Raw genomic sequence first — 23,535 nt, forward strand, 5'->3', positions numbered from 1 at the left:
TACACTCTTAACGCCCTGACAATAGAGGCGTGTTCAGATATTTGTGAGCGCCTTGGCCGCTCCGATATATCTGATGATGGCAACTGTACCATAAAAATGAATTTCGCTCTTATAAGCTTTAAAATGTGCAAAAGGGCAATTATAACGATGAAAGTTTTAATAAATATTCACATTTATTTATCAACGAAACAAGTATGTATAATATAATGGTACCTTTCCACGCTTGCCAAGCCTCGACAAGCGTCAGGGACGCAGTAATGCGTTAGAGGGAGCAAGCCATGTTGCTATCTCATTCCATCGCATAGCTGCGTCCCTTCAGGCTTGTCGAGGCTTGGCAAGCGTGGAAAAACACCATAAAGTATAGCCATCTAGCGAAACAAGGCTATTAGCCTCATGCATGAGTTTTTTTTTAAATCATTATTCATATCGTTTGAACACCAGAAAAAATAAAAATACTTTTATAAACGTTCCCATATTATTAATAAATATTTAAAATGTTGAAAGGTTTTGAGCGGTTGAAACGCATTTTGGCGCGAATTCGACTGAACTGATGACGTCACTCGGTGTGAACGCAACTGACGTTTGCTACTTAGTGGAGACTTGGCGAGTCAGGTCATAATGCCATCTCTTTCACTCTTGGTTGGTCTTAACAATTGGTTAAACGAGTGACGTCACGTGACGTTTCGACTAATGGCGTTGCGTTTCACTCACTAGCTTTTCGCGGGCAAATTCTTGTACTTTTTATTTATTATTTTAAGCAATTAAATGATAATTTAATAACGGAAATGCATTTGTAGCATGATATAACGGCAACAAACATCCGATAAAAAAATATTTCGGTCAAATATAAATTTCATGCATGAGGCTAATTGCATGACAGAGAAAAAAGAAGGATATTCCTAAAGTGAGGCTTCAAACATGGTCCAATTGTCTCTCGTATGATCAGGGGGGCTAGCCAAGATGATAATCGTTGATAGGTAACAGGGATGTTGCGAATATTCGCATCCGCATCCGCGGAACTTCCGCATTATTTTCGAAATCCGCATCCGCATAATCTCGATGCGGAGCTTAATGCGGAAGCGGATGTCTAACATTAAGTCGGTACAGGAACGTCTTAGCGGCGGCATAAGTGCTAGGTAATTTCATCATTACCTATAACGAAATCGTCTAGATTCTGAAAAGTCGGCCAAGTTACTGTTTATTAAATATAACGCACCTATATATTCTATAAATATAGAGTCTGTTCGAAAAGAGAAGAGTCGTGGAATGCATTGGGCCCCATACATTCCACGACTCTTCTCTTTCCGCACAGACTCTAAACGTTTCCTTTTTTTTAATATAAATTATTAAAATGTAATATTTGACGTTTTTTAAGTACCTAATCTTGACATCCGCATCCGCGTCCGCGGATGTCAAAAAATCTGCATCCGCAACATCCCTGATAGGTAACGCCGGTCGAAACTTAAATAATGTATGGAAATAGTCATGTGGCATGTGTCATCCTGATGCATGTTTAGCTTTTAGTTTGGCGTTTGACGATGTACAATTACTGATGTGCCTAAGGAAACTTTCCAAAATTGCGAAATGTTTCGGAAATTTAACGTAGGAAAAATTCGGAAAATTTCTTACATTTTTGTATAAGAATTGAAACTTTCCAATTTTAAATTTAAATTTTCCATATTTCCTAGTGAAAGTTTCATGAAATTTCCGAGAATTTATAGAATTTTATGGAAAGTTTCCGCAACTTGCATATGTACAATGGTCATCTTGGCTAGACCCCCAGCTTTGCAATAGTGTAAATGATCAATTATCAATATTATCATCTGATGCGGTGGTAGGATAGTCAAATTAGAAATTCTCCAGGAATTAATTCCCAGCAAACTGGAAATCGTCTTAATACCTTCATTTGGTTCTAAATTAGTGTAATCCGAGTTTGCTCCATTCTAGGAGTTGTGGAAAAATTTTTGCTCTTTTTCAGTTTTTTGCTTGTAGTTCAAAAACGGTACTCATTAAGTCATCATTTTACTTAAAGGAGACATCTCCTTTAAGTAAAATGAGCCAACTTAAGGATTTAAGGTAGTTTCCCTCCAGGGCCCAACTTATTTTTCCACACTGTGTCTTTTAACTTTTTGTTTTTTTTTTTGTAAAATCGTGTTAATATCCGAAATTTTTTTTCACCAGTGTCTGATCCACAACAACCTTGCTGGTAATGACATTGTAATTCCTTCGACATCGAGTGGTTTTGTCTAGGGATGGAGCAAACTCGGTTTATACGCATTTAGGACCAAATGAAGGTATTAAAATGATTTACAGCTTGCTGGGAATTAATTCCTCAAAACGCTTTTTAGGATCTAATTTGACTGGCCTGTGGGTTGTGGTAAGTGGTAAGTATGAAAATGTGTCAGATGAGAATAGTCGAGCCGAGATGGTGAGACGGCTAGTCGTCTTAGTAGGTCCTAGTGGTCCTATAGAATTACCTTTCTTCAGGCTGAGCTTATTCTCCCCGCCAGTTTGGAAATCGTAGAGGGCGACGAAAAGCTGGAGATCGTCCTCCTCGTGGTGTACGAGGAGATTATCCTTCGAGGGGTTTACTAGTATCGGTTACCTTTCTTCGGGCTCAGCTGGTTCTCCCCACCTTGAAAGCTTGCTGTAGGTCCTCGACTGCTCGTATAGTTCTTTGATATGAATCTTTGGACAGGGGCTTCCAACAGTTACGTTTCTTCAAGCAGATTTTTTACCCTAGAAGCTAGACGGCGAACGGCTAATGGTCTTATAGAGGTTCCCCCTCGTGAGCGGAAGGGCAAGAAAGAATTACCTTTCTTCAGGCTGAGCTGGTTCTCCCCGCCGGCTTGGAAATCGTAGAGGGCGACGAACAGCTGGGGATCGTCCTCCTCGTGGTGCGCGAGGAGATTCTCTTTGGAGGTCCATCTGAAAGGACAAGATGAAACATTAATGCAGTAAATAAAAAAGCTTTCCGAAATGACTCTAAGACTCTATTTGGCCCTGAGATAGTGTCGCTACAATCAGCTTACTTATGGCAGTAATGTGCATACGTCATAATCATCATCAATTGCAATTTTTGTATAGGTATTTATATATTTCGGGGATCTCGGAAACGGCTCTAGCGATTTCGATGAGATTTGTTATATGGGGGTGTTAGAGGGCGGAAAATCGATCTGGCTAGGTCTTATCTCTGGAAAAACGTGCAGTTTTGAGTCTTATACTCCCAGATATTAGTTGACCGAAGCGTAGCGAAGGTCTACGTTTTGACTCGGGCATTTTGCTTTTGTATGTCCGGATGTTCTCCTCTACAGGTCGCAATTCTTAACCGATTCTCGTGAAATTTTGTAACCGAATTCTATGATTCGATAAAAAAAATTTTGTCGAGCCGGTTTTTAGAATTTTTTTAAAATGGAAAAGCTGTGACAGCTCGCGCTTAAATAAAAAGTCGTATCGCTATCATAAGAGTATTCTTTTTGACACATGTTTACAGATTAAATGGCCAAAAATTCAGAAAATTTATTTCGCTGGTTTTGAAGGTATTAAGATATTTTAGTTTGTATGTCCGGATGTTCTCTTCTACAGGTCGCAATTATTAACCGATTCTCGTGAAATTTTGTAACCGAATTCTATGATTCGATAATTTTTTTTTGTCGAGCCGGTTTTGGGCGTTTTCTAAAATAAATATTGAAAACCCGATTCTCACTGATCCTGGTGTTTTTGGGTTCTTTCAACTCAGAATCACTAGCATATTCAATCCTGATGATAAAAAAACTTGTCCCAAAAATTTGTATGAAAATTGTACATTCCACTACGTCACGTCCATACAAGTGAAAAATTTTCTCATAATAAAACGTGACGTAATGGAATGGACATTTTGGGACATCTTTTTTTAATGGAGGGATGGAGAATGCTGTCGATTCTGAGTAGAATGAGCCCAAGAATGTCGAGATTTGAAAGAATCAGGTTTTTGATATTTATTTTAGAAAACGCCCTTTTGGAATTTTTTTAAAATGGAAAAGCTGTGACAGCTCGCGCTTAAACAAATAGTCGTATCGGTATCATAAGAGTGTATTCTTTTTGAGGCATGTTTATAGATTAAATGGCCAAAAATTCAGAAATTTTATTTCACTGGTTTTGGAGGTATTAAGATATTTAGTTTTTACTTGAGAATGATTAGCTAAATTTCGTCACCTTAAGTAAGAACCATCATGACGTATTTTGCAAACGTTCGCTTTTTTTGTTTGCACAGAAGGTCTGTGGGTTCGATCCCCAGTAATTATATGCTGGGATATAACTTTTTGTATTTTTTATTTTTTTTACAATTTTCGTATTGTTTTTTTTTTTTATTTACTATATTGTCATCGTGCTCAATAAGTTCCAAACACCTTGTAATACCATGGTTGGCATTCAATAAATGAAATGAAATAAAATAAGATATGCTCGCGAGGTCTACAGCTCACAGAGCCACTAGTTATTAATATTCGTAAAACCTAGCTTACAATACATCAATATCTGGGAGACCGAGCTTTGCTTTTGCTCGCTTGAATTTGCCAACGCTATGCGAATTATGCAACTACAGCGCGCCTTTACCTGAAGCAATTTTTCAATTTATTATAATAGTAGCTCGTAGCGAATTCTTCATTTTAATATAATCCCGTGCTCCCGCTATATTGCGGTGTCTACACACACAAGTCTGTGCTCTTAAGTTACTGCCTCAGATCAGATCAGATACTGCATTTAAGGGTTCGCACATACCTAGGTTGCCTGGATGAAAGCAAAGATTGGTATTTCTATGGACGATTAAAACCAAAAGACGGTCAATGTATATACGCTGCCGCGTCGTGTCGTCTCAGTCATACTTATTGGCGGTGTCTCACTGTCCCACTGCCTCGGGAGCAACGGCTCTCGCTCTGTCTCAGTCATACCTGTTGGCGGTGTCGAGGGGTTGCGGGGTGGCGGGGGCGGTCTCGCCGTCCGGCAGGTCCGGGATGTGAGGCAGCGGCCGGCTCTGGAGCAGCGCTTCTGGAACACCAGAGAAAATCGGGTCAGGCTGGTGTATAAGTCCTCTCGCCAAGAGAGGGACAAGGAGCGGCGAGTCCCACACACCGTGCGTAAATTCATTCCCAGTCCGTCAAAAAAAAAGGCGGATGTATAAGTACTAACAGACTGGCTTACAAAAAAAATCAGTACAATTTTGAACATCGTCAGTACCATTAACAATACGATTCGTCTTGGGCTGGTCGGACCTTAATAGATAGTAGACAATAGCGACTAACCGCATATGCCGGACAGATGTGAAGAACACACCTGTGCCCTATCCCACAAAACATTACAAGTGTACAATTCGACAAAATTGTTAAATTGTAAACAAAAAAATTTACCACAATAATTACAAATAAATTTAGTGATAAATTGACGCACACCGTGTAAATAAGGAGGAAGGAGAAATTTTAATTGATTTAGGAATAATGGAGAAAGATTGGAAATACTTAAGGGACACTATGTGGCAAAATTGGAAAAGGCGTACGATGGTAAGGGGCTGTCCATAAATTACGTCATCGATTTTTGACCATTTTTGACCCCCCCCCCCCCTATAATCATCCAAAAATCATGCTTCAAATGACCCCATTTCCTCCTACTTCATGCTACCGTCATCCGATGTCTAGACCCCCCCCCCCCCCCCCTAATTTGAAATGACGTAATTTATGAATAGCCCCTAAGCTCAATTTGAGTACCTATATGCATTTTTTTTATCCAGTACCTATGAGTATTTCGTAAATTAAATTAAAGCTAAGTAAAATTGGGATTATATATGTATATATGAAATTCATGACACCTAGGATCACTATCACTGCTACTTGAACTAAATATTTCGTGGTAGGTATATATACAAATAGTTGGAATCGCTAAATATGATAAAATACTGTGTGTTACTGACCATGGGGCTTTATATCCAGGGCTCGATTCTACTTGCTAAACTGAGCTACTTTTACTATAGCACCAACCCCGAAATCCCGAAATTTATTTTACCTTTTCATACATTTTGGCTGATCAGATGTCGACGTTTTCTATGGAAAAGCCAAATTATTTTCCCCGATTTTAGGGTTGGTCCCATAGTAAAAGTAGCTCAGTTTAGCGAGTAAAATCAAGCCCTGGATTTAAAGCCCCATGGTCAGACACACCATGTATACTGCAATTACTAGTATTCGTAAGTTGCAACTGTAGCAAGAGGGTGCGACACACGTTTAGAGAATTGTTAAATTGTAGGTACAATTCTACATATATGTATAATTATTACTACAATTTAATGTAGCACAAAACAATTGTCAGCTACAAATTTTTATACATTTTCCGGAAAAGATATGTAGCGTATGTAAAGTTTTGTGATACAATAAATTGTAGACTTGTCGATACAATTTACATATATGTAAGAAGTTTCCACTACAAATTTGTTACTTGTATATTTTGTATATGTGCGTACGCACATTTGTATTATTACAAACTTGTAACTTGACACTTGTAAAATTGTATTTGTAAGTTTTGTGGGATAGGCCACTGCATATTCCAGCTATTAGAGCCGATACAGTCGGACTGCAACCCGACTGCAAGTTGTATGGGTCTGTAAGTTGCCGTCCGTCTCTACCGGCCGAAAGTTCGATTTAGCCAAAAAATTGCAGTTACATTCGGGCGAAACTGTTTTCGGCAATGTCCGATCGAAGTTTCGGTTGCGGCAGATTTCGGCCGAAACTAGAGCAAAACCAAACCTTTACTAGAAAAACCGGCCAAGTGCGAGTCGGACTCGCGTCCCAAGGGTTCCGTACATTAAGTCCGACTCACGCTTGACTCCACATTTCTAATAGATTTTCCTGTCATCTATTAGGTAAAGAACTATTTTGGGTATTTTTTTCATAGTTTTAGACCCAGTAGTTACGGAGATAAAGGAGGGAATGGTAATTTTTTGGCTATTTCCTTAAATAACTTTTAACCTATGTATTTTAAAATTATATAAAACAAAAATTTTGAAATTCTCAAAATGAGCTCTTTCATTTGATATATAACACGATACAGTTTGAAAAACTTTATTTTTTAACTTTCTCTTTCACCCCCCAAAAGTGGCCCCCATGTTTCAAATTCATTTGTTTACGTTACATGTCCATCTTTGGGTCACTAATTTACATATGTGTACCAAATTTCAACTTAATTGGTCCAGTAGTTTCCGAGCAAATAGGCTGTGACAGACGGACAGACAAACAGACAGACAGACGCACGAGTGATCCTATAAGGGTTCCGTTTTTTCCTTTTGAGGTACGGAACCCTAATAAAATGTACATACATTTAATGTAGGCACTGTCTACTTCCCTTGGCGCCTAATTCTAAACATTGATCGTCCCACTTGGATCACAATCGGGTTAAATTTATCTGCGAGCGACCTCTTTCTATCACTGCAATGCTATTTACATTAGAATAATAAAGCCTACGGAGCGGAGCGGAGCGGTGGTAGCCGAGTGGATATGACGTCCGTCTTTCAATCCGGAGGTCGCGGGTTCAAATCCTGGCTCGTACCAATGAGTTTTACGGAACTTATGTACGAAATATCATTTGATATTTACCACTAGCTTTTCGGTGAAGGAAAACATCGTGAGGAAACCTGCATACATCTGCGAAGAAATTCAAAGGTGTATGTGAAGTCCCCAATCCGCATTGGGCTAGCGTGGGGAGTTGGGGACTATAGCCCAAGCCCTCTCGCGCATGAGAGGAGGCCTGTGCCCAACAGTGGGACGTATATAGGCTGAAATGATGATGATGATGATGATGATGATAAATAAAGCCTACAAACCTACTTCCCTCACGACAGTCTGATACAAAGTTAAGCCATAACACCATTACTACTAACCCCTAGTGTAAATATCATTCGATATGACAAGCGTTCGCGTAATTTATGTTATGTCTATTTTTGTATGGGATTTTGAACAGCGCGCCTAGCGGGACGTTTTGAAAACTCAAAATCCCATAGAATATGACAGTTAACGCAAACGCGTACGTCACGTCACGCTATCGAATGAAATATGTACACTAGTACGTCTACCATCAGTTTTGACATTGACATATACGCTCACGTCCACGTAACTTACTTTCTATGCATCTCGCTCGTACTCGCATATTAGTGCAAGCGAGATGTACAGAAAGTAAATTACTTAGACGTGAGCGTTATGTCAATGTCAAAACTGGTGGTATTAGACGTATAGGGGTACCGAATGCGCCGTCGGAAAGTTTTCAAAATTTCCACATTGAAAAAACTCATGGTGAGTTGTTTACCAAAGCCGATGCTCCCTAAATCCCTTTCTATGGCTTTTAAAGCGCTTTTTAATATGGATAAGCAGTTGTCTTATCGAATGTGTGATACCCGTTCCTAAGCGCTTAAAAACCCTTTCTTAAAGGCAACCTCTTGAAGGGATATCCCTTACAACGCTTTATGCTATTTTCATTTTTCATCCTTGTATTCATAAAAATAGTATCAATATTGCAAATTTACGTTTAAAGTGAAGAACTGGGTGTCTAACGCGGTGTCGGCACAGGTGTCATAAATCTTTGACTTAGGAAAGGAATACCCTTACATTTTTATCGGTAACCATGTAAGGGGAAGAGCGCTGGTAGCCTAGCGGTAAGAGCGTGCGACTTTCAATCTGGAGGTCGCGGGTTCAAACCCCGACTCGTACCAATGAGTTTTTCGGAACTTATGTACGAAATATCATTTGATATTTACCAGTCGCTTTTCGGTGAAGGAAAACATCGTGAGGAAACCGAACTAATCCCAATATTTATGGCCTAGTTTTACCCTGTGGGTTGGAAGGTCAGATGGCAGTCGCTTTCGTAAAAACTAGTGCCTACGCCAATTCTTGGGTTAGTTGTCAAGCGGACCCCAAGGCTCCCATGAGCCGTGGCAAAAATGCCGGGACAACGCGAGGAAGATGATGATGAACCATGTAAGGGGAAACCTCTTCCTAGATCTAAGTAAAATTAATGGGATATCAATTAAAAAGGAGATCAAATCGTTGTGGTTATTCGATAAACGGCTAAACCATTTATTTAAAGCCTTTTTCTGGGAAGGGGTCTGGTCCCTGCTCAAAAGATTCGGTTTCCATCCAACCCAAATATTCCCTGATTTCGATGCTTTTGGATCCTTGAGCGAACTAATATCTAATGATCCAATGATCATATTAAACGCTATTTAAAACCTACGGCCTTGCGAATCGCACATCCTACGCTTTCGATACCTCTACGATTTTACCGTTTAAATAAATTATATAATCTCGTGCATATTGTTACGGTGCATTCAATATGAACCTGAACCTCCTTCAATTTGGAAATATATTGAAAAGCATTCCATATATTGAGAAACCGGTATATGAAGGTCGGCAGTATTATTAGGTACTAATTAGATATTTTTTGTATGAACCGTGTGAGTAATCATATCTCTATACCCAGCATGTGCGGGAGAGGACGAAAAAAGCGCCATACCCCGATTTAGATCACATCTGTTCACGTCGCATCAATTTGATACCTATTCTTATAATACTAAGGTTAACATTCGAGTGCACATTTGTTCAGGTATTTGTGAGCACCTCGGCCGCTCCGATATATCTTGATGGCGACTGTAGGTACGTGTGTCTAAGGAATTTTCAAACCTATTCCCGTTTAAATAGGATTCAATTTTGTATACGTGTAGGCGTTAATGAAAACGCTCTCGATGTAAAATGCCGTATGTGAGATTAAGAGTGATACTGAGGCTGACTTTTTGTTTTAGCAAGTAAAAGTGTGTCACGACGAGAAATAGATATATATTTGTGAGACAATGCGTTGTTAATGCCCGAAACTGAGTAAGGTAATTAGCAGTAGGTAAGTACAAAAGAAGATCGATGTTCAAAAGATCCGGATTTTATAAAAAAACACGTTTGTTTGTATGGGAGCCCCACTTAACACATTCAATACCACTAAGTGCTACGGGTTACGCTCGTAGCGCGTAGCCGCGGTTTCGTCGTATGTAGCGCGTAGTCGCTACGAACAGTGTACCCGACAGTCGGGTTCTTGGTGTTGAATGTGTTAAATATTTATTTTATTATATTTTTAGTATTCGTAGTTATAACGGCAACTGAAATACATACCTAATCTGTGAAAATTTCAACTGTCTAGATATCACGGTTCATGAGATACAGCCTGGTGACAGACAGACAGACAAACGGACAGCGGAGTCTTAGTAAATTTATGTTTTTCCGACGAAGAGTTCCTTTAGGTCAGCGGTCGGCAACCTTTTTTTGCGTAGTTTTAGTAGCGTAGTTAACGATGAGTAAGTTGACGCGGGCCGCACTTTGTTAATATTTATGACTTTATCAGACATTGACGTTTCTCAATATTACATAGCCAGAGAGGCTCGCAGGCCGCAAGTGACAGTTTCACGAGCCGCATGCGGCCCGCGGGCCGCAGGTTGCCGACCACCGCTTTAGGCACTTTCGACTGCATCATTAGATGAACTCCATTTTCGTAAAAATATTTTCTATAATGTTAATTGTTAATAACCAGAGAGGAAAACGGGAACTGGGTCTAAATTCTTTTCGTTGCTTTTTTTCTGACCACTCTGTCACGCTTCTATTGTTGTCTTTTATTAAATAAATTAAAACAGTTGATGAGCTGATGAGTTGTTGAGCTACTGCATGTCTTTCTAACTGTAGATTATATTATCTCTTGAGAAAAATTAAAAACTAAATTTCACCCCATAGGTACAAAAAGCTCCACTCCGTCACATTTTTGGGGACAAAAACGAGACAAAGAAAAACGTAGTAGTTTTGTACGAAAAAGCGGTCGTCCACTCCACTACCGTCTTAGGTTACAAAATTTGAAGCACGTATACATACTCGTACAAATATACGCGGTGAATAAATAAAAGTGTGTAATTTAAATAAAAATGTGTATAAAGCAACCGGCCGGTCTTCTTTGCCCGGGTAAGCAGCACCTTACGAGGTCTCAAGAATCTCATCGGACTGTCACATTCACGACTTTCATATGCAGTTAAGTGTCGCTGTGCTTAATTGCTTATACTCATTAATTAAATAAATAATAAATAAATAAATATTATAGGAGATTTTTACACAAATTGACTAAGCCCCACGGTGAGCTCAAGAAGTGTTGTGTTCAGTGTTGGCCGAAAGTTAATGCAAATTGAAAATGTTGGCCATTAACCATTATAAATTGAACCTTAAACCGTAACGGACGATTACAGTTTACGATTCAATTTATAATGGTTAATGGCCAACATTTTCAATTTGCATTAACTTTCGGGCAACACTGGTTGTGTTCTTTATTCTTTATTCTTTATTCAAACACTATGTATAAGTTTACAGCTCCAGCCAAGGCACTTATACTGTTAATTAGGTACATATGTTGTCAGTATCAGTCAGTATCATAAAATTAGTAGGTACACTTATTGTATTACACACTTATCTTTATAATTGAACATACATATTATGTATTACTAAGTTACATAGAGATAAAAAAAAGAATCTGATATTAAATAACATAGGTAGAGTTTAAAAAAATCCTGATACTACGTTGTAGGGACGGCCACTTGTCTGCGAATATGTCTGCGTTTTGGACTGTAGCTATGAAGTTATTTAGTAATTCTATTGCTCGGTACGTGGGTGCGTTTGAACCGTGATAGGTGCGAACATTTGGATATGCAACGATATATCGGGTGGAACAGAATAAAGGACTTTTAGACAAACGGGGAATTGTTTAGGCTAAGTACTTTATTATTCACTCATTAATATAATCACCTTAATATTTCTAATCGTTTTTGAGATACAGTTTGAAACATGAAGAAACGTTAGTGCAAACATCTTTATGTTTCAACCCTAGCAAGTACTATCCTATTGAATGACATGACATGTGTCAATTTAAAATGTAAATAACTTTGTAGGGTTGTCGCTGATATAAAAATATTACATTTTAATGATTTTGTTTTACCTTTTAATCCAGCTTTACGATTATAATAACTCGATTGTAGATCACTTATTTAAATACCTAAAGATACAGAGTATAGGCAAGGTACCCACTAGGCCAGACCGGTCAACAAAATTCAATAATTAATTTTACCAACCAATAATCAAGTCAAGAATAATAATAAAAGGCTAATAAACGTTAATTTGAGATTATCTCGGCTACAAAGTGAATGCGCGAATGTCACCTTTCCAGATGTCTTGAGGTTATGTCATTATTGCGTAAGAGAGAGAAAGGAGACTTGGCGGGCGGAAAATTAAACTTTTTATAGTTTTTTTATTTATATAAAAGTCGAGTTTAACGAGACAATTAATTATTAGGATCCAATCCACGTCATAATTTTAAGTATACCTAGTGTCATGTAGCCTTACCACGACTGCCTTTAGCAGTATCAAACTGTATTCGCATCTCGCTCTCGCACATTAGTGCGAGCGAGACGTATAGGAAATAACGCACACGCTATAATATGTTAGTGTCAAACTGGTGGTAGCCGTACAGATTGATAGACGCTATTAGAGGCGCATGATTATATGGTTGTCCCGTTCGCACAGTGTCAGCATCATGGGCGGGACGATAGAGATAGGTTACACGCTAATTCTGGCGTCAGTTCAGTCCATCAGTCTGGTCAGAATGACGGGAGAATTATCGTGTAACACGCGGACTGATGGACTGATGGTCTGGACTGATAAATATTTTTTTTTATATTTGTCAGTCCGTTTTGAATGACAGAAAACTGATAGGAGACTGATCGTGTAACCTCTTTGTGTCATTCTCGCGTCAGTCACCGTCCAACAATGGAATGATGGACTGAACTGACGCCAGAATTAGCGTGTAACCGATGTCTACTGTCGTAATTTTATCAGTCTGTTGTCAGTCTGGACTGACCGTCTAACCGTGTCAATTTTCCATCATTCTGGCATCAGTCAAAACTTGAGTGGAATGATGGACTGAACGCCAGAATTAGCGCGTAACCGATGTCATAGAGATAGGCGTCAATGTACGTAATTCCTTGTGCTGAGCGTCCGTTCTTTAAATTATATTGACACTATTAATAGCGGTTTTAATACTACCTACATATATTTGTTTTTATTTTGCTCAATGAGTAGAAAATCACTACACCTTAAAACAAAGTCCACTGCCGCGTCTGCCTGTTTGTGTGTTTGTATGTTCGCGATAAACTCAAAAACTAGTTCTTCCCCTATCAATAGCCTCGTGCCGCCCACCATGCCAAATTATAGCAAAGGAAGTTAGAATCTTATTGTATTTTCAATAAGGTTGAATTTCATTTGTTCGAAAAATTTACAAGACAAATGAAATGCCACCTACTTCCTTTTTAATTAAGGTTGACATTCCAACGAAACTGAGTGTACATCCTAATGCACATTGGGCGGCACGAGGATAGAGTGATTCTTGAGGAAGGTTTAGGTGTATAATTCGTTACCCCGTGCGAAGCCGCGGCGGGTCGCTAGTATTTATTATTACGAAACGAAAAGTATCATCAATCACTTCAGGTTCTTAACAAAGACATCCCTCGCTACGCATCCTCGCACATATCTGGTGGAAACGCAGCCTTAGAGCGTTTTCACACTGTCCGATCCGATATCGGATGTCGGAAGGAAGTAAAATGTAAGACATATGTGATTCTCTGTATTTATTTATGCATATAATAAATAATGATTACTAAAAAACGAGAAATAACGCAAAAAGGCGGACTTAATGCCAATGGCACTCTCCTGCAGCTGTTTTTGTCATAGGCGACATCCGACATCGGAAAGGCGCTTCCGATAAATTCAGCCATGTCGGAGCCCCGTCAGCTGTGGGACCGATAATATTTGTTTGTGTGCGTATGTGTAGGCATAATGCTTGTTGTAGTGTGCGTGACCGCTAAAAAGACGGCGCCCGGGCCTGACTACGCGGATGTAAGATCCTACCTAGTCCTTTTGTTAAGTTTTTTTTGACATTTAATTTTATTCTACTTAGAAATTGTAGACTACACTGAGAGAAAAATCACCACCAGGAATTAATAAACAGTTCTGTACTGGGGGAAAAAATGAAGTTTTAGTAGTAATCATGGAAGTTTCACTATTTCTGTAAAATTTATTTATTTCTACAAACAGCTCAGTAATACTAAATCTAATTTCAGCAAACAGACTTTAGTAAATGGAGCATTAAACAAAGTTCAGTATTTGTTACAATCCATTTTTATTACTACTAAAATTCTCCGATTTTTACTAGTAAAGTTTGTGATTTTTGGAAAAAAGCATCTGTGATTTCAAGTTATGATTTTAGTAAATGTCTCACTTACATAGTTTTGTAATATCTAAAAAACGAGTTCGCGGGAATAACATTACCCCATTTAAAATAACAATTCAGTTGTTACTATAGCGACATTACAAAGTTTACTGGTATTTAGTAGATAGACTTGTTGTGTTTATGTTCATTGTTGTACCAATCACTAAACGAGTTTTGTAATACCAACACAGCTACTTGCTACGTTCATTTGGTTAGAGTTAGTATTGTGTCGGATGTCGGGCGGGCGTGTCTCGTGTCTTCTTTGTTTAAAACATACTTAAGTTAAATAATAAATTTAGGATATATTGTGGGCCATGGACATATTAACACGCGACCTACTGTGTAGTTGGGGTCTACAGGAATATATTGTTCTGCAACTTCGAGCTAGCTGTTGTTATTCTAGTGATAATGACATCAAAGGTAAATCTAAACTGTTTGCAATTCCAACCTCCCTAGCACAGGTGCGCCGCGAGAGCATGTTGCGCGCGTAATAACTACTAGTCTCTTTCTGACTGTATGAATAAGAAAGGAATGGGTAGAATATCTCGACAGGCTTTTATAGTGCCTCTTTAGTACAGAGATATACTACCAAATGCTTTTTTATTCATACAGACAGAAATAGAGACGGGTAGCTACCACGCGCGCGACATGCTCTCGCGGCGCCCGTTTGCTAGGGGCGGAGGAATTGCAAACAGTTTAGTTTTTGCCTGTGACGTCATTATCTCTAGAATAACAACAGCTAGCTTGGAATCGCAGTACAGTTTAGTAAAACCTATGACGTCATCGTCTCCGATATTGCTAAAGCACGCTTAGAATTACAAAACGGTTAGTTTTCACCCATGACGTCATCACCTCCGATATTGCTAAAGCACCTCTCGGAATAACAAAACCAAATTTCTGAAATTACTCTAGCATACTTCAAATTACAAATATAGAAGTTGTATTTCCTACTAAAGGTTGAACACGCCAAAACTGGGGCATGTACAATCGACTATTGCTATGCAAATAATAGAGATATACAAACTTTTATGGCACCTACTTGGTCACAAGACACTGGCCTATAATGTTATCAAGTTTTTTTAAATTATGTTTATTCGTTGTCAAAATGTCGAGCAAACAACATCAACAACGCGAGCGAATTTTGCACGAATACGTAGAAAATTCATTACTGAGCTACAGAGATATCGCGAAACGACTGAAATGTCCTCAATCTACGGTTTGTCGCGTATTAAAAAAGTTCCGTGCGCACCTAACAATAGATCGGAAGCCAGGAAGTGGAGGCTTGCAGGGTGTCAAGAATAAAAAAAAGGACGAGAAGGTGGTGAACATGTTTGCCTCAAATCCTAAGATTTCGTCTCGCGATGTTGCTAAAAAAGTTAAAATGTCTCAGTCCTATGTTCAAAAAGTGAAACGTAGGGCTGGCCTAAGGAGTTATAAGGCCCAGGCAGCACCAGATCGAGACTCGAAACAGAACTCATCCGCGAAGAAACGGTCTCGAAAACTTTATGAGAATTTCATAACCAAATTTGCATGCGTCGTCATGGACGACGAAACATACATAAAAGGTGACTTTAAACAAATTCCTGGGCAAGAGTTCTATACCAGCCTAAGTAGAGTAGACGCCCCTGAAGAGTGTAAATTAAAAAAACGTTCGAAATTTCCAAAAAAGTACCTGCTTTGGCAAGCAATATGTAGCTGTGGGAAAAGAAGTCGGCCGTTTATTACTACCGGGACAATAAACGGCGATATTTATAGAAAAGAGTGTTTGCAGAAACGTTTGCTACCTTTCATAAGAAAGCATGACTCACCACCTTTGTTTTGGCCAGATTTAGCCAGTTGCCACTACTCAAAACCAGTGATGGAATGGTATGCTGCAAATGGGATCGTGGTGGTACCAAAAGTGTGCAACCCCCCAAATAGTCCGGAACTGCGGCCCGTTGAAGAGTACTGGAGTATTATGAAGGGAATTTTAAAAAAGAAAGGCGGCGGAGTAAAATCGGTCCCTGAACTACAAAAGATGTGGACATGGGCGTCAAGACAGTGTTCTATTAACATGGTGCAAAGTCTTATGAGCCGTGTACGTAGGAAAGTTAGAAAAATGGCTTACTGTGTAGACCAAATCTAAAATATGGAATGTTATTTTAAACAGCGTTAAATATGCTATTAAATGTGTAAAACATAATATACTTTTTCACTTTTATTATAATTTTGTACTACATTTTGTGTGCCCCAGTTTTGGCGTGTTCAACCTTTAAATGGAAATTGCAAAAGTCAATTTGTTCCTATTAGTTGACTCTCCTTGTCCCCGGATTAAGTTTTATTTTTGTAATTCTAAGTGTGTTTTTGTTAGTTTTTTCTCTCAGTGTAGTATTTTTTATAAAAAAAAATATGTTTGACGATCCTTTTGTGAAATTCTTAGTGTTAATTTTGATCTGTATTAATACAATGTATTATTGCAATGTTATTATGGAATAATATTAACATCAATAAATTGCTCTGATAATTAGATTAAGATAATATGTACCTAATAACTATTCTTAAGTGCTTGCTCCTAGGCCGACATGAATAAAGTATATTTTGACTTTGACTTTGACTACATCCGATATCGGTTCGGACAATGTGAAAACGCTCTTATATATGCACTGCATTTCTTGCATCGATCGTTGCTACTATACAATTGCCACAAAACTAAGTGGCGAGTCAGGTCATAATGACATCTCTTTCACTCTTGGTTAATCTGAACAAGGGTAAAGGAGGTAGCATTATGATCTCAGTAGCCAGTTGGAATTGCGTTAAGTATAATAGTGAATGACGTCAATACTAGTAAATTCATAATTTAAGCGGCAAGCCCTTGGCCGCCGCACTGTGTCAATATAATGACCAGCTAATATAGTTGGTCAAACCAATTTGTCAGCCAGTAAGAACCAGAAGGGCTAAGATGGCCGGCTCTTTATCATTCGTCACCATGCCTGTCACGTTCTTACAAGTATGTAAGTGCGAAAGTAACGAATGACATGACAGGTGCTATATGCTATAAAACTATACTCATACTTTTCTTTTGGGTGTTAGTACTTTAAGACAAAGATAGTATGATTCTCTCTGTCTATAATTGAAATGAGACAGTCCTTTGACAAACTATATTTACAAGCGTTAGAGCAAAGGGGACGACCGCTCCTCCACACAAACGTGGTCCCGATTTTCCTCCCTGGATATTGACATTATGGAAAATAATTTAACACAATTTAATGTATATTAACCATAGCTATGACCCGTTACTACTCTTTTTTAGGGTTCCGTACCGAAAGGGTAATAACGGGACCCTATTACTAAGACTCCGCTGTCCGTCTGCCCGTCCGTTTGTCTGTCACCACGCTGTATCTCATGAACTGTACTAGACAGTTGAGATTTTCACAGATGATGTATTTCTGTTGCCGCTATAACAACAAATATTAAAAACATAATAAAATAAATATTTAAGTGGGGCTCTCATACAACAAACGCAATTTTTTTGCCGTTTTTGCGTAATGGTAAGGAACCCTTCGTGCGCGAGTCCGACTCGCAGTTGGCCGGTTTTTTTCGCCGCTTTTAGTAAGCATGGCGTTCCATATCTCAATATTCGACTTACAAAAAACTTCAGCTATTTAATTTTATTACCAGACTCTATTAAAAAAAGCAAATTATAAAGGAATGGGGGCGGGACCACCCACGTCGCCACAGATCGTTTTTTGTCTCACGTGTGGACACATTTATATAACCATTCGTATACCTTATTACTGAGACATAAGGTATACAATGGCCAGTTTAATGTGTAACTGTCAGTACGTACATACATCATCGTCTACATCAACGAAGTTAAGAGTGACACGAACCTAACCACCGTAATAACAGTTGAAGTAAGCGTAACTTTCAGCCTCATTTTAAACCGGCATTTTGAAATAACATGAAATTTGACATGAACCACAGAATAAATAATAGTACTAGGTACTTACAGAAGACTCACTCTCTAACAAAACGCGTCTGTTACGATCAGAGCCTCTACCATCAGTTTTAACATTGACATAACGCTCACGTCTACGTAATTTACTTTCTGTACATCTCGCTTCCACTATTGCGCATATGCGAGTACGAGCGAGATGCATAGACAGTAAGTTACGTAAACGTGAGCGTTATGTCAATGTCAAAACTGGTGGTAGCCGTACTGGACAGATATGGCCGCTAGGTGGCGACAGCGCCACGCGCGGCTTATGGCTAGCCACCAAAATTGGTGTGGAACGGGTGTACTTTTAGCTACCTGTAGCAAAGCGACGAAATCGCGGAGTGAGCCACGCCTGCATGAACATTCAAGTAACATATAATCCCACCAAAAACATTCTGTAAAAAACTAGCCAAGTCTCGATGGAGCTGCTTGTTTATCTCTAAAAAGTAATGAAATCTAGACAAAGTCGTGCCAAGTCTAAGGTTCCTTACTGCGATTTCTTTATTATTATAGTTAATGTTGTGTGACTTGGCCGTTGAAGGGTACACAAGGGTACAAAACCAGGTGCTCCATGACACCATAGCACCAATCTGTCGCCAGAACCGCTATCCATTGACGGTGGAAAATTGCCACTTGGAAAACGTTGATTCAATAACCAGTCAATTGTAGGCTTGATAAAGCTGCGTATTTCAATAATACGTATAGGCGAGCCTGAAACAAACACTTCTTTTTGAAGCGTCAAATCGACCATCGATCTAACATAAAATAGACGTACAGACGGACTTCTATCAATGATTAGAAGTCCGTCTGTACTGGAAATAATTTTTTATACTGTATGTTTGGTGTCATGGAGCACCTGGTTTTGTACCCTTGTGTACCCTTCAACGGCCAAGTCACACAACATTAACTATAATAATAAAGAAATCGCAGTAAGGAACCTTAGACTTGGCACGACTTTGTCTAGATTTCATTACTTTTTAGAGATAAACAAGCAGCTCCATCGAGACTTGGCTAGTTTTTTACAGAATGTTTTTGGTGGGATTTCACTTCTTTTTGTAGAAACGTGGGCATATTGATTTATTTTATTAGATTTTCTTATTTGACACATTTTTTTTCCTTTTAGGAGTAGTTTTTTTATTACCATATCTCTAAAGGCTCCGTCACACATGAGCGTTTTCAAAGCGCGGCGTGAGCGGGGCACGATGCGAGCATGACGCGAGCGCGTGGCGCTCGCGATCTGCGCTTGGACGCAGCGGCCCGCCGGCGCGCTGCGCACGCGACCCGCTTTGATCACGCCCGCGCAGTCACACACAACACAGCGCGTGTTGCGAGCGGTCACTCGATTACTGAACGTTGGACGTTGGAAAGCATGATCATGGACGTTGAATAGTTTCACGAGCGTTTTGTAGCCTGCAGCAGTATATTGCGACAATACTGCCGACTGCATTACTGCAGCAAATGTCAAATACGATGATGCTGACCGAATTTTTGATATTTACCTCAGTAATTCAGTCGGCAGTAGTGCATGCTGCAATCGTGCTGCAGTATAGCTGCCGACTGCATTACTGCCAAAAATGTCAGAGTTGATGTATTTTTAACCGCCTTAAAATAAAGGTTCTCAGTTTGACCCGTATGTATGTTTGTTCGCGATTATCTCGCGTTTGGCTGAACCGATTTTGATGCGGTTTTCAGAAAAGTGTTTGTTACATTCTGGTAAAGGTTTTAGTATACATAGATCTGAGCTGATGCTGAACCCTGGTTGTACCTAGTGGAACTCAGGTTTGGTGCAACATAAGCCCACGCTATTTTGGTCATCCGTCACATCTTGATGAGCACTTGGGAGAGCAGTACCTTAGACAGAGCTGATGCTGAACCCTGGCTGTACCTAGTGGAACTCAGGTTTGGTACAACATATGGCCACGCTATTTTGGTCATCCGTCACATCTTGATGAGCACTTGGGAGAGCAGTACCCAAGATACTTGGGTACTTTTCTCCCAAAGGCTCATCAAGGTTTGTCGGATGACCAAAACAGTGTGTGCATATGTTGCACCAAGCCTGAGTTCCACTAGGTACAGCCAGGGTTCAGCATCAGCTCCATCTTGGGTACTACTTTCCCCAAGGCTCATCAAGGCGTGTCGGATGGCCAAAACAGTGTGTACATATGTTGCACCAAGCAAAACGCCTATGTCTGACGAAGCCTTAATACAGCTGAGACCAGCTGAGGGTTCTTCATCAGATACTTCAGACCTTCGATTGTTGACATCAAATGAAGCGGCCCACCAATTTGATTATTTTTTGTAAAGGCGGTATGTCGATCTCCAATAGTTTGGTTGGGCTCTTGTGTTTTCTAATCAGGGTCACCAGGTACTCCAGATCTTCGATTATCCTAGTTTTTATAGTTTTCCCTTTATGTGGCCATTAAACCCTAACTCTGTACCAAATTTCAGCTCTCTGAGTTTATGGGAAGTACTAGTTCTATTCTGATGATCATAAGTGAGTGAGTGTGTGTCATAAATGCGAAACTTTGCTTTCGCTTAACTTCGGAACTAAATGACCTACAGACTTGAAATTTTGGATTTTAAGTATGTGATTATAGCTTACTGGATGACGAAAATTTCTGCGTTCTGGTCTTATCCAGAGGTTCTCAAATAGGGACCTGAAAATGCGGCGAAATGGTTCCAGTAAAGGATGGTACGGCAGTGTTTGCTTCGCGCTCGACTTGGCGGGGGCACTGCCGTGCCCCCCGATATATCTATGTCTGGATTGTCTGGTACTAGCTTTCGTTGCTAGAAATTGGAACGAGTAGTAATTTTATAAACAATACCTCTGCTCGCTCTACTTCACTACACCTTATAAAACAAAGTCCCCAGCCACGTCTGTCTGTGTGTATGTATGTTCGCGATAAACTCGAAAACTACCGAACAGATTTTCATGCGGTTTTCACCTATCACATAGAGTCATTCTTGAGGAAGGTTTAGGTGTATAATTTATTAACCCGTGCTAAGCCTGGGCGGGGTCGCTAGTTATTTAATAATTTGTGACGTCCCACGGCTAAAGGTACATGGCAGTTGGCGCTTACGCTATTAACGCCGCTCCAATATTATTACGGTGCTATGCGACGTAAGCGCCAGCCGCCATAAGGAACCTTTTCACATGGAACGTCAATTTTTTTTGTTATTTTTGCTAAGTTCGGCATTTTCTCTCATCAAGGAATTCGTTTCCTGTTAGTGTATACTAGCCTACTTAAGCTACTTTAAACCCTCATTTAGATGGTTCAAAACTTGCATGCTATTTTTTTTACATATATTCGGTCGATCGACTGAATTCATTATAATAATTATACTCTGTAGTTAGCAATGTATCGAATATTGTACTCAAGTTCTTGAACCGTCTACATGGGGCTTTAATCCAACCCAGATCTGTGTACGGTCAGCATATCAGATATTTTTGCACGCTTTACTGTATAAAATATTGCTACTAACTGTACGTAGTTAGCGTAAGCCGCGGCATGGAACTGTGTCAAGTTGGAGCTAGGTAGGAAGCAGGGATGTTGCGGATGCAGATTTTTTGACATCCGCGGATGTCAAGATTAGGTACTTAGAAAACGTCAAATATTATATTTATAGTATTTTTTATTAAAAAAAAAACAAAACGTTTAGTATTTGAGCAAGAATATAGGTGCGTTATATTTAATAAACAGTAACTTGGCCGACTTTTCTGGATCTAGACGATTTCATTATAGGTGTGTGCTTACACATCGAACACCTGTCTAGTGATCCAAAAGACTCGAGCCTTTGGAGCTCTTTTTTTAGGGCTCGCCTCATCTCTTGAAGCCTAAATTTAGCTCTTTAGCCCCCGAGCCTAGATCTATTTAAGAGCCTAGACTCTTGGGGCTACTAACCTTATTAAGCCCCTAAAAAAAGCCTATTTAGCTCTTTAGCCCCCGAGCCTAGTTCTATTTAAGATCCTAAACTCTTGGGGCTAATAACCTTATTAAGCCCCAACAGTCTAAGCTCTTAAATAGAATTAGGCTCAGGGGCTAAAGAGCTAAATAGCCTTTTAGGCGTCAAGAGACGAGGCGAGCCCTAAAAAAAGAGCTAAAAGGCTCGAGTCCTTTGGATCACTAAGTACAGGTACAGGAACGTCTTAGCGGCGGCGTAAGTGCTAGGTAATTTCGTTATTAGTATTAGTAATAACGAAATTACCTAGCACTTACGCCGCCGCTAAGACGTTCCTGTACCGACTTGTTCGACAACCGCATCCGCATAAGCTCCGCATCGATTTTATCCGGATGCGGATGTTGAAAATAATGCGGAAGTTCCGCGGTTGCGGATGCGAATGCGGATGTTCGCAACATCCCTGGTAGCTAAGATAGGCACAAAATAAAAAAGTATATAACACGTATTAACTTTGGTGCATTGCGATGTTGTTATTGATCTATAGCAACATTCTTAACAGATATTAATGCACGCTTTGACGTGTAACATTATTGGTACTGACTGTACGTAGTTACTGTAACCCGCGGCATGGAACTGTGTCAAGTTGAAGCTAGGTAGGAAGCTAGATAGGCGCGAATGTGAAAAAGTTGCGCCGTCGGACGCCATGTTTTTTTAATAGTTACTAACTTTGGTGCACTGCCGTATTGCCACCACGGATCTATGTATATTGCATATATAGCCAACGTGAGACACGTCATTCGACAGGTATTTAAAAATAAAATTATGGCTGTATAGACCGTTTTTTGATTTAGCGCATTGGAAAATAGCTTCGGCTGAATGTCCAAAATGATGTGCCGCCCCCTAACTTTTGAACCGGGCGTGCAAAAAAATATAAAAATATATCATAATATAAAGCTTAAAAATACTTTCTACGAAAATTATTTTGAATATAATCGCTGGAGTAATTAATCAGTTTAAAAACCCGCCTCTTTGCTCGTTTGACATTTTTTATCCTCCATTATGCGTGGTCCGACTTTGCGGGGACACTTGGCCGGTTTTTCTATAATAATGGTTCAAGTCGGCCCCAGCTGGGCAAGTCTCCCGAATTCCCCCTACAGTTTTACCTGTACAATTCAACTGCACAGGTAAAGCTGGATAGAACTGCGCAGTCTAATGCTACATACGCTACGTTTTACCTGTACAGTTCAACTGCACAGGTAAAGCTGGTTAGAACTGCGCAGTCTAATGCTACATACGCTACATTTTACCTGTAC

General features: G+C 39.6%; 1 protein-coding gene across 1 annotated transcript in view; it reads right to left on the reverse strand.

Moving 5' to 3' along the window:
* Positions 1-23,535, reverse strand: part of LOC134804040 (tyrosine-protein kinase Abl) — a 78,063-nt gene that overhangs the window by 41,804 nt on the left and 12,724 nt on the right. The window contains exons 2-3 of the mRNA XM_063776918.1: positions 4,929-5,025; positions 2,816-2,928 (exon numbers count right to left, since the gene is read on the reverse strand). Coding sequence (XP_063632988.1) covers positions 2,816-2,928; positions 4,929-5,025 — 210 coding nt within the window. The remainder of the gene's footprint in view (positions 1-2,815; positions 2,929-4,928; positions 5,026-23,535) is intronic.

Source organism: Cydia splendana, chromosome Z (assembly GCF_910591565.1).
Source record: "Cydia splendana chromosome Z, ilCydSple1.2, whole genome shotgun sequence".
NCBI classification, from domain to species: Eukaryota; Metazoa; Arthropoda; class Insecta; order Lepidoptera; family Tortricidae; genus Cydia; species Cydia splendana.